This window comes from Leuciscus leuciscus, assembly GCF_965113295.1.
Source record: "Leuciscus leuciscus genome assembly, chromosome: 25".
NCBI classification, from domain to species: Eukaryota; Metazoa; Chordata; class Actinopteri; order Cypriniformes; family Leuciscidae; genus Leuciscus; species Leuciscus leuciscus.
In genome coordinates, this window is record NC_138724.1 from 17,914,583 (window position 1) to 17,933,159 (window position 18,577).

General features: G+C 35.5%; 1 protein-coding gene across 7 annotated transcripts in view; it reads left to right on the forward strand.

The window, feature by feature from the left end:
• magi2b (membrane associated guanylate kinase, WW and PDZ domain containing 2b) overlaps positions 1-17,364 on the forward strand; it is a 92,873-nt gene extending 75,509 nt beyond the window's left edge. For 3 of the 7 annotated variants that reach the window (XM_082159189.1, XM_082159194.1, XM_082159195.1), the window contains 11 exons: positions 3,565-3,742; positions 4,613-4,728; positions 6,536-6,731; positions 7,785-7,964; positions 8,855-9,040; positions 9,117-9,498; positions 10,827-11,019; positions 12,455-12,598; positions 13,506-13,644; positions 14,050-14,138; positions 15,478-17,364. In XM_082159189.1, coding sequence (XP_082015315.1) covers positions 3,565-3,742; positions 4,613-4,728; positions 6,536-6,731; positions 7,785-7,964; positions 8,855-9,040; positions 9,117-9,498; positions 10,827-11,019; positions 12,455-12,598; positions 13,506-13,644; positions 14,050-14,138; positions 15,478-15,549 — 1,875 coding nt within the window. In that variant the 3' untranslated portion in view covers positions 15,550-17,364. Of the gene's footprint in view, positions 1-3,564; positions 3,743-4,612; positions 4,729-6,535; positions 6,732-7,784; positions 7,965-8,854; positions 9,041-9,116; positions 9,499-10,826; positions 11,020-12,454; positions 12,599-13,505; positions 13,645-14,049; positions 14,139-15,473 lie in introns of all 7 variants that reach the window. The other 4 variants (XM_082159190.1, XM_082159192.1, XM_082159191.1 and 1 more) reach the window with 4 other exon arrangements.
• The last annotated feature ends 1,213 nt before the right edge of the window (positions 17,365-18,577 follow it).

Genomic DNA, 18,577 nt, shown 5'->3' on the forward strand with positions numbered 1-18,577 from the left:
TGTAAAAATATATTTTAAAATATATAAATTTACATTATTTATTATTGTTATTATAATAATATACCACTTGCGCTTATCAATCTATTAGAGTTAGCCTATGCTGTTAAATTATTGTACTATTCATAGTAACTATTTAACTTATAATTTTTTATTGTCTATATTCTGTAATTGATATTTCCTATTCTATTGCTATTATTATAGTATTATACATTAACTATATACTATTATCAATATATTATTATTATATTATAGTACTTATGATATTATATAATTATACTTTATTACTATTTTATTTGCTGTATACTGTTTGTTTATTTTATTGACTAAACTATTTACTATTAGCCTACTTCTCACTTTATCTTATATTTACTATTTGCATTGCACTGTAGTTGTACCATATCATATGTATTACCATAAAGGATCCATCAGTTATCTTTGTTGTTGCTAAAAATTTTCCACAATAAGAAAACTTTATTTAATTTAATGTGAAAATTAAATTATATCTCAGTATGGGGGTGTTCACAATTCTTATCCAAGAATAAAAAGCCAAATACATGACAAGCCTGAGCTTTGGCCATTCCTTATTAAAAAAATATTTTATAAGTCTAACTATCGAGATTTTAAATAACTAGAGATGGAACTTTTTTGTACACCACATACAAAGCACTGAAATCGGTTGATAAATGTAATTTTTTTGTGGTTTTTATCCAGAAAAACCGCAGCTCACCTGTTTACTTGCATTTGATTACAGCGCAGTCTTTCCCTCCGCAAAATGGCGGACGCGTTGACGTATCGCAGCAACGTTCCAAAGCGGCCAATAGGGCGTCTATGTATTTATTATGTCTATGGCTGTTAGCACTCTGCAGCGCACTTTCAGAAACCCTCCACCTTTCCCAGCTCCACCTGTATAGATCTGCTACTATTACCATGACAATCTCTCTGAGAGTTGTCATGACAGAACAGCTGTAACTTCAAAGGCTCATAAAGTAAGTCTTCAATACAGATTCAACCGTTCGGTTCCATAAAATGTGGATGAAACACGGTACTAAAATAATTAGACATTTCCTGCTCTACTCATTCAGTGGCGCCACAACACAGCAACTGCAAATACTGAACCAATCAGACACCACAAGAAAAGTAGTTCAATTCCTGAACGAATGACTCTTCTGAGCCAACCTGATCTCATGAGAAAACTCTTATGAGGTTGCAATTTCGTATGAATTTGTACAGAATATTTTTTTTTTAAGTTCAGCATGAAGGTTCGCTCCTGCACATAAGTGGTGCATATGAACCATGCATTGTGGTTGATAAATGAAAAAGTGTAAAGAAGCACACTGTGTTTTATCAGTAGCATTCTATTATTATATTAATGATTTTATACTCTATTTTTATATAAATGAATCAAATCTTACAACATTTTAGTTTGTTTATTAATATAATTTTAATGGATAGTTAAGGCTAATCATTGGATTGCATATTTGCCCATAAACAAGTAGAATAAGTTCAAACTATGTAGTGTAAGATTTTTCAGAATTTTCTGCCAATATTTGCTTGAATTGATCGATAATTTCTGCAGGTATGCTGATGGAATTTTGACATTCTGCGTCGGTGTTTGCTGGAGAAATGATCAAATCATGTTTTTATGTAACATAAGAGGATTTGACCTCCTGCACACCTCTGGCTATCCGCTGTCCTTTAGCAAAGATCTTGGACTAGTGTTTGATGGCCGAAATCCCTCGGCAGCTCAGAACGATTGCAGCATCAATCTCCAATCGCTGTTAAAGACAAACCGCAGCCACGAGTTCTTAGTCTCAGCACGTGTTCAGCGGCGCGCTGGATAACACTCTGATGAAACCCGACATGGAGGTGTCCCGGGTGACAGATGCATTAACGCAGCCGCCATGGGTGGCGTACTTAATCAGTATGACTCTTGTGCTGCTGCATTAGCAAACAAAAAGCTTTAACCGACAGCAAAGTGTGCCTTTTTAATATATGTGTGTATGTGTGTGTGTATGTGTGTGTGAGAGAGAGAGGTGCGGGCTAGAATGTGTTTATCATGAAGAGAAATTATTCCGAGCAAAGATTATGCAGGTGATACTCAATTGATATTCCTCCTCCTCTGTCCCGGAGACCTGCGGACTCAATCATGCCGTGTGATTTATAGCTCTGGCGGACTTAAAAACAAAACTTCTCGTTTCTGAAAATGGATTCATTTGAAGTTGAAATATTAAAGAGGGTTCACGCAAAAATGAAAATTCTGTCATCATTTGCTCACCCTCATGTCACTCCAAACCTGTCGGATTTTCTGATTTATTTTATTCACAGGTTATTTATTTCACAAAATAAACCACTTCAGCATGATACAAACCCTTTCAGAAGGGTCCAAAATATTTATTTCCCACTCTGGCCAGTGGTGATTAAATTGAGAAAATGTATTATCAAAATATTTTTTAAGAAGGCCATGAGAATGTATTTTGCATTATTTTTTTATTTTAATAAATCTGTTTTTTAGATATAGTTTTTTCTTTCATATATATATATATATATATATATATATAAGAAAAAAATATAAATGTATACATTTTAATTCTGCATAATTATGGAATATAAATGAATTATTAATGAATATTAATGAATATATGAATTAATGAATAATAGTTCAGGAAGCAGAAAATGTGTGTGTATATGTGTGTGTGTATATATATATATAATTGTGATATAAAATTAAATAATACAATTTATAGTTTTTAGTTCATTATAATTTATTTTAAAATATTTTTACTTGACATAGCTTACTGGCCTTTATACAAAAATATTTACCTGCAGGATTGGCTAATTCTAATTGACCAATCAGAATGAAGTATTCCAGCGAGAGGCGATATTTAACAGAACACCCAGGCTGTTCTTGTCACTATCCCAGAACAAACTAATTCTTCCCAGGGTTTTTAGTTCTCTAGTATCATTTTCCTTAGTTTTACATGCCTTAATTGCATTGCAGGTCCACAAATGCTGTTTGAGAAACTAAATGGACTACACATCTCAGGTTAAGTTTCTCCGAAGCCTTGTAAAGTAACGGAACATTTCATTTAGCTCATTTAGGTATTTCTAGAGCTAGCCTTGATATCTAATTTCATGTGAGTTCACTTTCATGCCAGCGTGAGGTACATCATTTTCAGGAGGCCGTCCAGTTCGGCTGGATTCAGGGCTCGTAATGGAATTGGCAGGTTAAGCAGAAAGCTGCAGGTGAAATGAACAGCTCACAGGAAATAGGATCCATTAGCCCCCGGGGCGCATGACTGTAGCACAGACACTTCGCTTCACACTTTAGTTCCACACTTAGGGCTTAATTCGTCTCCTTCGCTGAACCTCCAGAGAGCGATTGGACTGCTAAACTCTCTCCTCTCAGAAAGAGGACAGGAGTAATGACAGGGGTCCGAATGATGATACACCCAATCTTCTTTGCTTGATCTTTTAAAGGATCTACATAGGAGATTTTCACTACTTTTTAGTGTATGCTTGTGTATCATCCACTCAAACCGGTCTATGTCTGTATTGTCCTTGCAGTGGGACCCTCAAGGAAGCCCCCAGACCAGCTTGTCGGCCACTTTGCTCCCCCACGGCGCTCCACATCCCGGACAGACGCTCCATCGCTCCTCCGTTCCGGACACAGAGGGCTTCCACCTGGGCAAGCCTGACCCCTACGACCTCTATGAGAAGTCACGTGCCATTTACGAAAGCAGACGTAAGTCGTGTATTCTAATCATTTATATACATGTGTATTTGCTTAAAAATGAAGCATTTTTTGGACCGTTTGTTTTTGTTTCTCCACAAATTCTCATGACTTTATGGCTTTTGGATGTTTGTTTGTTTTTGTAATAAAATGACTGTATATAATTATTTACTGTTTGTTATGTTATACTATACTATACTATACTATACTATATTATTTCGTTTTTTTTTTTTTACATCATATTAATGACAATGGAAAGGCTTCATTTTCATAAATCATGCCACAACTAGAAAAAAGGCTTCATTTTCTTCAATCCAATGACTTCTTACTCATTTCTTTTCATTTAGGGGTGAAATATGAGCCTATGAAATTCTTGACAGGTTCCTTGAGATTCCTCCCACACATGAGCCTCAATAAAGCATAAAGCCGGTTGATAGTTCAAAAGTATTTTTGAATAATTTTAATAAATAGTTTGAAGCTTTCATTTCTCATTCGCACAGAGCCAATCCCACCTCGGACACTGACAGACTCTACAGGCAAGTCTCTTGTGCTGCTTTCCCTTTCTTTAAGTCGCAGAGCACATATGCCGTTAGTCACATTTCAATGGCTAATTTATGGAACCCATGTGACTTTAGGGCTCTATATTTAGCTCTCTGTCTACCACCATACTCTTATCCTCCAGTACATCAGAAGGTTCAGCACTCCGGTTGGTGAGCCGACCTACATAACGTGTGGCGTTCTCTGATTCCTCAGCTTGTGGTTAGGTTTAGGGATGGTTTGATGTTGCTGAAGAAGCCCTGATCTCTGCTTTTATGTCAAACACACCGAGGAAGCGGCATGGATTGGGTGCGCTTGATCTAATCTGTTATTCTTGTTCCTCAGGTGTGGAGTACCAGGAAGTGGAAGTGCACCTGCTGCGTGAGAAGACCGGCTTCGGCTTCAGGATCCTGGGTGGAGACGAGGCGGTGCAGGCTGTGAGTCCGGAGGCCCGTGACAAGGCTCGTATGGGGCAGGATAAACAGATACTGGCTCATATCTGTACAGCTCCATGAGCAGCAGATGGAAACACACCTGATAAATTCATTTACTTCAGCTGCTTACATGACATTTGCAGTATCGTGTTTTTATTTGGGCATATACCATGACAATATGATGGTATATGACTATAGTGGTTATTATAGTTTGGAAAATTTTACAGTAATTATTAGAGCTGGGCTGTATAGTGAGATACATTACCATTCAAAAGTTTATGGTCAGTATGATTTTTTTTTTCAATTGTTTGTTGAAATAAGTCCATCATGGCTGCATTTATTTAATCAAAAATACAATAGAACAGTAATATTGTGAAATAATATTACAATTCAAAATAACTGTTTTCTATTTTAATATATTTTTAAAATGTAATATGATTCAAAGCTGTGAATCAGTACTCCAGTCTTCAGTGTCACATGATTCTTGAAAAATTATTCTAATATGCTAATTTTGATGCTCAATAATCATTTCTTATTATTATCAATGTTGAAAAGGAAAATGTTGTGCTGCTTAATATTTTTGTGCAAACCATGATACATTTTTTTCAGGATTCTTGGATGAATGGAAAGTTCAAAAGAACAGCATTTTATTTGAACTCAAAATCTTTTGTAACATTATAAATGTCTTTACTCTCACTTTTTAATCAATTGAATTGCTGGTTAAAAGTATTAATTTCTTTTTTTTCTCTTTTTTTTTTTAAATTGACCCAAATACGCAGACTTATGATGCATCTGTAATGATGTCAATAATCTTGTGACATAAGTTTGTGTCCATCAAGCTTCAAAAGAAACATTAAAAAAAAAAGATCTAAGTTGCTACATAAAAAAAAAAAAAAACATTTATCACGTACAAATACAAAAAGATGAATGTGTATATAAAATTGTGGGGATGAATTTCCAGCAAAATTATATTTTGAGATGTACAATAATTTACTACAATAATACTACTTACTCATAAGGAGATATTTTCACTATAATGCCCAGCTTTAATTGTTTTGTTTTGATTTTTGATTTCAGTTTTGATCTTAGATTTTACATAAATAGTTATCTAATTTTCTTTTTCATTTATTTTTATTTAATTTCAGTGTTTTCATCCATTTCATTCCATCAAAAATTGTTCCATCTGCCTGTGACGAGAGACACGGCGCTGTGATTGGTTGTTTTACATGTCAATCAGACGTGTTGTTGTTTTGACAGAATACGTTGCTAGTCTGAAGCCAGGCCTGAGAAATATTTGAAAATGTGTACAATTTCAGCCAAAAATTATATCAGAATTTTTGGTAGAATTTTAGTGCTTTGTTTTACTCTTTTAATTTTTTTTAATTTTTTTTTTTACAAAATTGTTGTTTACTGCTAATAGTTATCATTAGCAATAACTCTAACCTTATTCAGTACCAAGGAATATATCAAATATTATTAGCATCTGATAGCATTTAAAGCAACTGTATATAAGGTGTGCTGCTTTATTTCACACAGATTCTGAGCAGAATTGTGGCTGTTAAAAGCCTAATTTGTCATGCCTTGGATTTCAAATGACAGTTTATTAACGCTCGTCTCTTAGCTAGTTGTCTTTGGTAATCTCTGGTATTTTAATTTACTTTTCTTAAATAAATACCAAGCAGTAAAGCGACTTTCTGTCAAGCTAGATATGTATAAACCCATCAGCTAGTCAAGAAAACTGCTGTTAAACATGTAATGCAAAACTGATGACAATATTATAATGAGACTGTGAATGTCAGTTCATATTAATGTGATGACTGATTCTTCTCCACAGATTGTGATCGGAGCAATCATAGAGAACAGCCCCGCGGAGCGCGACGGCAGACTGCGTCCAGGAGATGAGCTGGTCTCGGTTGACAGGATGCCCGTGGCGGGGAGACCACACCGCTACGTCATCGACCTCATGCACGCGGCTGCACGAAACGGACAGGTCACCTTGACCGTCAGGAGGAGGGTTCTGCTGCAGCAGGGTGAGCAAAACTCTCCAGTGACACAAAAACAAATATTATATCCTTAAATCCAGTCTGGAACTACACTGTCAGGGTCTATAAAGCAACAAATTCATCAATATGGGTATTTAGGATGAGTTACATGGTACTAGACAAATACAATTTTTGTTGTTTTTTAATAAACCTATAAAGTCTACTGTATCATATTTGATATGCAAATTATCAACATGATTAAAACCCTATTGTTTTAATAGTTTATACTTTTCAGCAAGTAAAAGGCCTTTTAGTATCATTCTAAAAACAGGTCGAGGTTCATGTGTCTTTACTTTTATAAAGTAAATATCAGAATAACTTTTATATTGTTTGTAATATTTCAAGATGAACACTTACTGGACTGAAGCAATTTAGGTTAACTTGATTATATATAATTTTTTTGAAAAATCATGTTAATATGCAAGCGTGAAATATGAAACATCAGGCTTTTGGGGAACGTTTATTTGTTCATCTCTCAATCATCATTGTATTATATATTTTTCCCCCGACAATGAAAACTACAGAGCTCTGATCATAAAACTAAGCAATTAAATGTAATTTTGATAAGAAATATTATTGGGAGATATAGAGTGGCAACTGACATTTATATGCACTTTATGTAAGTATTCTGCTATAGTGATATAAAGATCTCATTGATTTACATTTCAAGCTATCAGAATTTCATCTTACATTCAGGCCATATAAATATCAGCATCTGCACCAAATTGCATATTTTTGCTTAGTTCGTTTTTTCCACCTTAAGTATGAGCTCCATATTCTCACTATATCATATTATACGAGCCATAAAAGCCTGATGTATCAAATATACTTAACAAAAAACTAATATGCAAAAAATATATATATCTTTTCGAAAGGTTCAATCAAGCTGTTGCATTTAAATTTATGTTATTTTTCAGGCTTTACAGTGTTAATGGTTAATTACATTATCAAGAAGTAAAGGCATAATTTCAGTGTAATAGCTTGAGTCTTGCTGTGGTTTGTGTTTGCATTGGCTGAGATTGTGTGTGCTGCCACCTGCAGGCCAGCCATGCGAGGAAAACGGTGCAGCGGCCAATCAAAGCAGCTCTCCCCGCGGTCATGCAGTGTGTCCGGTCAACTTACCCCCCACCACTGATGTTGTTATACACCGCAAGGAAAGCGAAGGCTTTGGTTTTGTCATCATCAGCTCCCTCAACCGTCCAGAGACCACAAACACAATAAGTAAGTCCCCTCTTCACACAGCTGTTACCCTTATGCTCTAGTAGTGAACACTGTTGCATTCTTTTACACATGGTAATGTTTTCAAGTGAAGATGTATTGAAAGTTTGGGATCAGGCCCTATATTAGAATCCACAAGGTGTAATCATAAAAAAGTCATTGCCTTTCAAAGGAAGGAAGCTGATGCGTCTTATCCACATTTGGGTGAATTTCACAAAACATGTAAAATAATTAAAATCTGTTCAAACCTATTCATCCCAAAATAATTGAAAAAATAAATGAGATTTTTTTTGTTGCATATTGCAAAATATTGCAGATTACTGTTAAGAAAAGTAATAAATATTTATATAAAATATAAATTAGTATATAATTTTATAATTTATAATAGTAATATTGATAAAAATATATTGGTTATATTATTATATTTATTATTATTATAGCAAATTAAACCTATTTTAGTACCATTAAGATTACTATTGAGAATATTTATAATAGTATTTTATATTTATAATGTTATGAAAATTATAAATATAAAATAAATGTATAATACTAATGTTATTCAATATTTTTTAATTATATTAACATTCAATTATTATTATAGCAAATGAAGCCTATTTGAAGCCGAAGAATATTGAGAATATTATTATAGTAATTTTTATAAATGATAAATTCATAAATATTTATAACTAAGGGATTGTGATAAATTCAGTTTCAATGCTAAAAAGAATTAACAGTACTAAAATTGACTTAATTTTCTTTATGGAAAATATTATTTCTTACTTTTTATATTCCTTTTATATTGCAGGGTTATATTAATTTTTTATGATATTTTTTTTTAACTGAAATATGACCAAAATATTTTCCATCAAATTCACCATTCGTATGTTTTGTAGCTGTGCCACATAAGATCGGCCGCATCATCGAGGGCAGTCCGGCCGATCGCTGTGGGAAGCTGAAAGTTGGTGATCGTATCATGGCTGTCAACTGTCAGTCTATTATTAACATGCCTCACGCTGACATTGTCAAGCTGATCAAAGACGCTGGACTCACTGTCACCTTGCACATCATCCCAGAGGAAGGTATGATCAGAGTACGTCACAATAAAGAAAGATTTCTGTCTTCTTCCTCTGAAAACACAATCATTTTGTGCCCTAGACGTAAACGGTGCTCATTCGGCCCCTACATCGGAGAAGCAGAGTCCCATGGTGGCCCAGAAGCACAGCCCTCAGACTCAGTCCAGCCCAGCAGCCCAGCAGAGCCCGAGCATGGCTCACCCCAGCCCACCAGCGCCCCACCCCAGCCCGGCCACCACACAGCCCAGCCCTCTGCTGATGGAGCCGGGCCCCGGAGCTCCCCACGGAAGCCCCCCAGTGACTCAGAGCAGTGTCCCTGTGAGTCAGACCGGCCTGGAGGCCATGCAGTCGGGCTCAGTGGGGACTCAGGCTGCTCCTGTTGTGGATCCAGGTATCCCGGGGGTTCAACCTACCTCAGTCGTATCAGTGCCGGTGCCACCACAGCTGTACCTTCATGACACCAGGTACTGTTTGCCCGAATATATAATTGTCATGTCTAATATAATATTAAAGCTTGAACAGAAAAGAAAACATGAACAGAAAAGGCTGTGATCTGTATACTATCTGTCTATCTATCTATCTATCTATCTATCTATCTATCTATCTATCTATCTATCTATCTATCTGTGTCTATTCAACCATCCATCCATCCTTCCATTTATCCATCTGACTGTTTTTATATTGTAAAGGTTTTTTGCCTTGACACTATTTTTCATCACAGTTAAGCACATTTATATTGCATAAAGAAAATGAAGACTGTACTAATTATACCATTTTATACTGAGATTTTTTTTTTTCATTTATAAAAATTTCATCACAATTAAGCACATTTCCTCCCCAAAATGTGCATTACTGTAATTCCTCCGGATGTTATGTAATTATCAGTTCTAAATGGAAATTCTCATGTATTACAATAAAAATAACATGGATTTAAAAAAAATTAAATAGTTAGTTAAATAGTAATTTAGTTTACAATTTAAATAGCATTTAATGTTGTTTTTCATTGAGGCAATGAGCTTTTTTGAACAAATTGTTCTTCATTTTCACATTTCAATGCAAGAAATCTTCACTGGTACAAAATCAGGTTCCATTGTTTGCAAAATATAAAACATAAATGAATAGTGGTTTTTTTTTTTATTAAAATGATTTTAAATTCAATTAAATGCCAAAAAAAAGTATTAATAAAATGATAATATATTTAATTTCATATTCTACTTTTGACTTTTGGGGTGAAATGAGTCAGGCATGTTCTTGGCGGGATTGACCCACCTAAATCTCTTCATTTTTATTCTTGTTTTTGTTTGTTTTTTCTCCCCATGTGTCCAAGGTTTCTCTCAGGTAGTCTTCGGGCTCAACCCAACTGCCTTGGGCAATCTCACATAACCCTTCAAGCGTCTGCTGTCTTTCTTTCGTACCAGCCCGAGTAACATCACTTAACACTTCAAAATAAATTATTTACCTCTTCAATAATACATGCTTTTCCTTTTAAGCAGGGTTTTTTTTTCCTAGGGTTGGCTCAAGACTTCTCTGATTTATGCATTATGAAAGATGGGAACTGAGATTTAATAAATAGCATTTGAGCAAAGAGCTGGTCACATGGTCTGAGAGAAGAAAAGGTCATCGCTAGGCGTGAAATATATTCACAATATGTTGTTTTTATTGTACAGAAGACGTAATAGTATTCAAAGCAACATTCTCAGAGAGTTTAGGTGGTTTGAACTTGAATTCTGTGGAAAACGTGCAGTGAATTGTGGGACAAGATCGCTTCATTTGATCTTGTTGGTAACTGCAGGTCGGAAGTAAAAGCCAGGCAGGATGTTAAACCCGATATCTGCCAAGCTGCATACACAGACTACAGACAGCCCCCGGTGGACTACAGACATCCACCTGTAGCAGACTACAGACAGCCGCCCACCATGGAGTACAGACACCCTCCTGCTCTGATAGACTACAGACAACACTCCATCGCCGATTACAGACCACAGGTGAAAATGCTTGTGTTATTACTGAAAAATAATGCTTGATATTCAGAGGACGGAACAATAACAGTACCAATGCAGCTGGAAAAGAATGTTTTATCTCTTCATTTGTTATGTGTAAAATATATTAAGCATTTGTATTTGTTCTGGACCTGTTATGCACTGAATAAAATGTGTATATATATATATATACATACATACATACAAAGTATATATTTACAACGATTTAAATGCATTTCTTTATCTCATATAATGATTTTAAATGTAATTTTTGGTCATTTTTAGCCTGGGAAAACCAAGACAACTTCCGGCAAATTTAGATTTGCTCTGCAAGTAGTCTGGCAAAGAGCTCATTCAAGCCATTTCTAATCCGTCGAAATCGCAGCACCAATCAGAAACGTTGGGGCGGGCTTTACACGATGACGATCGCTCTGATTGGTTTTAGGTCTATCCAATTGCGCCCAGAGGCATTTGAGCGACGTGCGTTGGTGAAGCGCAGCAACTTTTAAATGCATTATTATATTCAAATTGCAAACACATGAGGACAGTCTCCATGAAAGACCCACTGGCAGATGAACGTGCTACTACATTTCTCTCCGAAACGGTAGGAAATGAAATTAGATTTAATAGAGGATTTTAACTGTGACAAGATGATTGACAGGGCAGTTTACGTGACAGGACGCACGCGACAGATCCGTCCGATAAAGATGACGAAGTAGTGTGTCCCAAAGCTTGCCTACTTTTTTGCTACACATTCAAAAGTAAATACCTTTTCTTCACAAAAAGAGTACATACTTTTATGGCGTAGTGTAACTTAGGGACGCAGCATATGGCTTTACACAATGACGACCGCTCTGATTGGTTTTAGGTCTATCCAATTGCGCCCAGAGGCATTTGAGCGACGTCCGTTGGTGACGCCCCTTTGGAAATGAGTTATTAATGAAGCTTTGCCAGACCATAACTCAGTTACTACTGAGAATGGTCTGGTTTTAACCAGGCTAGGTCATTTTAGTAATAAGTAAATAAATATAAATTAATATTAAATTGGATAAAAGCTCAATAAAAGTCAAATGTGGGGGTAATATATATATGTATGTATATATGTGTATGTATGTATGTACGTATGTATATATACAGTATGTATGTGTGTGTGTATATATATATATACAGTATGTATGTGTGTGTGTATAAATATATATATATATATATATGTGTATTTATTTATTTATTTATACATATATACAGTATGTATGTATATATTTACAAATATTTAAATGCATTTTTTTTATCTCATAATGATTTTTTGGTTATTCTTGTAATAAGTAAATAAATATAAATGAATATTAAATTTGATATAAGCTAAATAAAAGTAAAATGTGTGGGGTGTCTTGAAAAGCAGCGTGCCACACTTAGATTTTTTTATTAATTTAAATTTTTCTAGGACTATGACTATTTCACTGTGGAACTGGAGAAAAGTGTGAAGGGATTTGGCTTTAGTATCCGCGGGGGACGGGAATATAAAATGGACCTGTTTGTGCTGAGATTGGCTGAGGACGGACCCGCGATCCGCAACGGCAGAATGAGGGTGAGAAAACTCTTCAGACACGTGCATTCTGAGATTGTCAGTTCAAACTGTTAGATGGAAAAGGCTTTCGATAATTGCACTTTTACAAATGAGAGTCTCACTCTCAAACTGTTAAGATCTATTTTGAACGTTTCACCCTGTGTAAGAAAAAATGCATTTATTTATGTAAAAGTATATTTGGCTTGCAACATATACTGCCATTCAAAAGTTTAGTTTTAATACTTTTATTTAGCAAGGATGCATTAAATAACAGAGCCCGTGAAAGGACATGGTGGTGGAAACAAAATATGAAATGGGAGGAAAAATTCGAAGTCAAGGTTTTTCGGGGAACGCAAAACATTTGCAAGAGATTGCAAAAGCAATGACAAATAGTTTTTCCTTCACCATATCCCTTTTTAAATTGATCAAAAGTGACATTAATAATTTCTATTTCAATTAAATTCTGTTCTTTTGAATTTCCTATTCAACAAAGAAAAAAAAATTCCACAAAAATATAAAGCATATTAAGCAGCACATCTGTTTTCAAGATTGATAATAAGAAGAAATGTTCCTTGAACAGCAAATGATGAGTAATGATGCTGAAAATTCAGCTTTGATATCACAGAAATAAATTACGTTTTCAAATTCAAACAGTAATTTGTTCAATTGTAATATTATTCAGCAATATTACAATTTTTAATGTATTTTTGATCAAATAAATGCAGCTTTGGTGAGCTGAAGACACTTAAGAGACATAAAAAAATGGTACAGACCCCAAACTTTTGAATGGTAGTGTATTTGCACTTATCACACGACTCTCTATAATACTTGATTCTGATTGGTCAGTTATATCATACTATAAACACCTTCAGGGTGATACAAGATCCTGACTCTTAATATCCCCTCCTGATTTTCCTCATGTCCGCAGGTTGGAGATCAGATTATTGAAATTAACGGTGAGAGTACGAGAGACATGAGTCACGCTCGCGCCATCGAGCTCATCAAGGCCGGTGGACGTCGAGTGCGCCTGCTGTTGAAGAGGGGCACGGGACAGGTGCCGGAATATGGTGAGTATCGCAATACACACAGCCAAAAGAAAAGCTTCTGTAGCCATTAGCAACACTTCAGATGAACGTAGAATTGATAATCATGATTTAAAACTAAAAACCTGCTGATTTTGGCTCATAAATAAGCTCATAAATGCTCTTATTGGAGTGCAACGGGGAACAATCGCTCAAATGCTACACTGTGATCTTGACGGTTTGCTTTAGCTTAAAGCTTTCTGTTAAAAGCTTAAAAGCCTTTGATGACTCACTATATCAATTAAACTTTCAGTGAACTTTCATTTAGTGATATAACGTCTGGTAGCCTGTAACCAGTGTTGTCTTAACTCCTCTCTTCTATCAGCTGCTCTGTTTTTCTAACTCTTCTGTGCAATGCAATAGTTCAGTCTTTTACTTCCTGTCCTGTAGGAATGGTATCTACCAACCTTTCCATGTGCATGAAAAGCGACACTCTAGCCTCACCCTATTTCTTCATAATGGGACACTCTAAAGACACGGTTTGTGGCATCCTGCACGTCTTTCTGCTTGCGTTTCTTCTATAACTGTCGGTTTTCTCTCTCCTTCTGTTCTGTTTCTGTTTGCACTGGCACGCTAGCATACACCGCATGTCTGAGTATTTTTTTAGCTAGACTGTGATTGGTCGAAAAATGTGTTTGTGTGTAGTTTTGTGTCACTGTGAATGTGTGCGTATGACAGTGTTGGGGAAGCATTAAAGTAGTTCAATTACAATCAAGCTTCCCATTACTAACAAAAAGTAGCTAAAAAGTTTTTCAAGGTGCGATATTAAAAAATATATGACTATAAGATTATTTACAACCAGAGAAGTATTTATTGAATCATTTCTAAAGTACCCAAAAATCCGATAGAATTATATGGATTAAAAATATGGGGGTGGAATTTAGCAAAGGGTTATTAATTTTTATTTTATTCTTATTTAAGAAGAGAATTATTTATTCTTATTTATTTAAAATGAACTTCTTATTAAATATTTAAACTATATATTTACATTATATTTACAGGATTGACATTTACATAATCAAGATTCAGAAATATACATTCATTTTCGTTTACATTTTCAGGAATTAAAACTATATATATATTCAGATTTACATAGATGTATTGATCATTTGCATTTATATATTCCGAATTAGAACTATATATTCAGATTTGCTTTTATATTTGTAGGATTTTCAGACTTATAACTACAAATACATGATTTACATTTATATTTATATCTATATATTTATACTAGGTATATGTATTCAGATTTATAAGTAAATAATTTTTTTATTTATTTTTTTTGCATTTATATATCAGCGTTATAACTATATATTCATATTTCCATTTATATTTTAATAACTTCCTTTATGATCAGATTTCATAGAATTATTTCCTGTTTGGCCCTTCATAATTTGTATGTATGTATGTTTTTTTATTTATATAAATGTTTATAATAAAAATTATGTATATATACATATGTACTAAGTTGAAAATACAGTAATTAATGCTGTATTTCATAAAATATTTGACTGTAAAAGAAATAAAAGGCCACACAGACTCATGAATCATTTTTAGAAGTAGTTCATTTACATAAACCATCCAAACGAACCAATTCACTTATATGAATCAAACTTACCAATGTTACGGATGAGGGATAGTATCATTGTGTTACATTACATGTTATGCTAATGCTAAATTAGCTTGTTCCTGGAAATGCTACTAAAATGTTTCAGTCCATTGCTCCCCAATCTTCTGTTGTGTCCATTGGCAGTAACCTTGATGTGCAGTCAGGTGTATCGGGTGATTCACAGGTTCTTTATGTTTCCTGGTAGACAGTGCCGCCTCCCGGAGTGCTGTCTCTCCAGCCGCCCCTGCCTTGTCGGAAGTAGTCTCACCCCGCTAGCGTGACATTGCCCTTCGCCGTCACCTGTCATCTCATCCAGCCTCAAACCCTGGACTTTCAGTGGCATTCTGTGACAGTCTGGACCAATCACAGCACCCCTCATGGTCAGTTTTGTGGGGCTTCGCCTGCGGAACAAAGGGTGGCAGGTCCACCTGTAAGAGCTGTGATTTGAACAGCCTATAAAACAGAGAAGATGGATCATAAAAGTCGAAATATTAAGAACAGATGGAGACACATCAACCTCAAACGGATTGTCGCATCCAACTTGCTTTTCATATAGTCGCTGATCCAAGAGTTTTTCTGAACGATCCAGATGAACGGCAGCCAAAGACGCGTGGCTCGCCCTCTCGCTGTTTAATTCCGGATCCAGAGCGGAAGCTTCTCGCCGGGGAACGAGCCGAACTTTCAACACCTCGTTCTTCCGTTCTGTGGACCCGAGCTCTCTCTATTTGTTTATCTTGTAGAGGTCGTTTATTTTTTGTATCATTTCAAGATGTTGAGAACGAGCCCCTAGCGATACTGGGGGTCAAATATCGCAAATATATGTGTAGCATGAAAAGAGATTCCCGAAGAAACACACAAACTTCAGAGTTGAGAACTTCAACGTTTTAGTATTGAGTTTCATCATATGTCTTATGGGGGGGAAAAAACGTCACCATAGACATTGTAAAACACTGACAGTAAATATAAAAGGAGGCCGCCATGATGGAGATACAAGGTAAAGTATCACGCCGACCCATTCGGGCTGAATTATGGGAGGTAAATGCATATCAATCGCCAAATCTGCCGCATGGACGTATCCCTTTAGGACCCAAGACAATGTGTTACATTAGTATGGTTTAGTCTATCGATGAACCCACCCAGCCAAACGTTCGGATACATCGCGAACTGAACCGAAGAAGGACCGCAGATGTTTCCGGCCTCGTTGGGCCTGTACTGTGTGCCACCACTGTGGATTTGGGGTGCCATCTTACACCTCACAAGCTTCATTCCCATGTCTCTGATGGCTCCGTAGTTCATGGGAGCTAATTAGCGGAGCTAATTAAAAAAGGAGGGAGTTTTTCAGGGCAGTTTGGTCTGAGATCAGGAGACATGTAGTCTTTTACCGTGTCTTAACCAAGTGCGACAAAACAATAATTTGCCTTTTCGCTCTAAATGCGAAAGCACTATAGCGCAAAAAAACACATCTAGTCAGAATGTATTAGATGTGTAATAAACAGCAATGTGGATTTTTGAACCATTAACATGTGTGCAACATTAACATTAAGTGGGACAACATACACGTAATTGTGGATTTTGGACTAATAAGATCCAATGGGTGGGGCGATATACACATAAATGTGGAGTTTGGACCAATGAGATGTAATTATGGGTGGGGCTACATACATGTCATTGTGAATTTTAGACCAATGAGATTTACTTATGGATGGGGCTATATATATGTAAATGTAGATTTTGGACCAATAAGATGTAATTATGTGCGGGGCTACCTAGCATTTTTTCCATTTACTTTCTTAATGCACATTCCTGGTGCGAGATTTTGGTATCATATCTGTTATTGGCCGATTTTGATATTGGGTATTTAATTTTGCCTGCTCGTTTCTTTTTACGTTTTTACGTTTAGATTTCTCTTGCTGTCATCTAACACTCACTCAAAGTTAATCGTAAAAATAGAAATAATGTAATAACACTATTAAATGTGATCTTTAGCAAACCTCACAATGCATATTATTTTTTCATACTGTACATTATAATGTTGTGATGCCTAAATTCACTTGTAGCATTTAAAATGATTGATTTTTATTTTTTTGTTTTTTATATTTTTTTATTTAAACAAAATGGTATGGAATTTCAATATCGGCCATTTATCGGATATCGCACGTAACTTGAACTTTAAATTCCAGTCACTTTCGGTTTATCGTTTGACACTCACACCTGGTTAAGACACGGTTAAGGTTCAGTTGGGAGGCGAGGAAAAATGATGTTTTTAAATGATTTGGGCATGATCAGGGTCTCTCTAGCATGAATGGGTGGGACCCAGTTGTATGGGGCAGAGTGCCTTACTGGCAGGAAAAAGAGCAGTATGAAATATGCATTTTACATAAAAAATAGAAACATCTTAAGAGCTGATCTTTTGTTTTCACCTTTGATTTCAGGGTGACAAACTTTGCCAATTTTTTCTGATCTCGTGAAAATATTTTGTTAGTGAAAATGTTTAAAAAGATCAATAATTCTGATCTGGCACATGTGGGCACAGCGTCATGAGAAAATAAGGAGATAATATATCGAGATTTTGTGTTTGTTGCGGCAAACGCTGTTTTATCCAAACCTCTGTCATTCTGAACTTTTCAATAGAGGGAGGAGACGCGTTTCATACGGTGACAGTGATCAACAGAAACATTTACAGTGAAGGAGGAGGGTTCGATGCCATGCAGTGTTTCACCTCTTTTTGTATTCATTTAATTGTGAAATTGTCTTATGCTGCTCAGCACCTGTCATTCTGATCGCAGGCTGATAACTGTGCCAATTCAATTGTTTTTGAGGTATGTGGAATGTATTTCCGGATTTTCAAGCGGTTTCTTGAACCGCAGAATATCCTGAAACTGCATCCAGAGATGTATTGAAAATGTTGCATATCAATTTAAGCTTATCACATTCCTACTTCTCAACACTGCAAAAACAAAAAAAAACATTGTTTTCCTGTAACATTTTCTAAACATCCTTTAAACAAGTTTAAGGAATAGTTCACCTAAAAATGAAAATTATCCCATAATTTACTATAAAGTCATCCTAGGTGTATATGACTTTCTTCTTTCAGCCGATCCTTTCTATCCTGGCTCTTTCAAGCTTTATAATGGGAGTGAATAGTAACTGAGATTTTGAAGCCCAAAAAAGCGCATCCATCCATCATAAAAGTAATCCACACGGCTCCAGGGGTTAATAAAGGCCTTCTGAAGAGGAGCGTTTTTATAAAAGGAAAACTATATTTAAAACTTAATAAACTATAATAACTTGTGAGTCTAGTTCCGGATG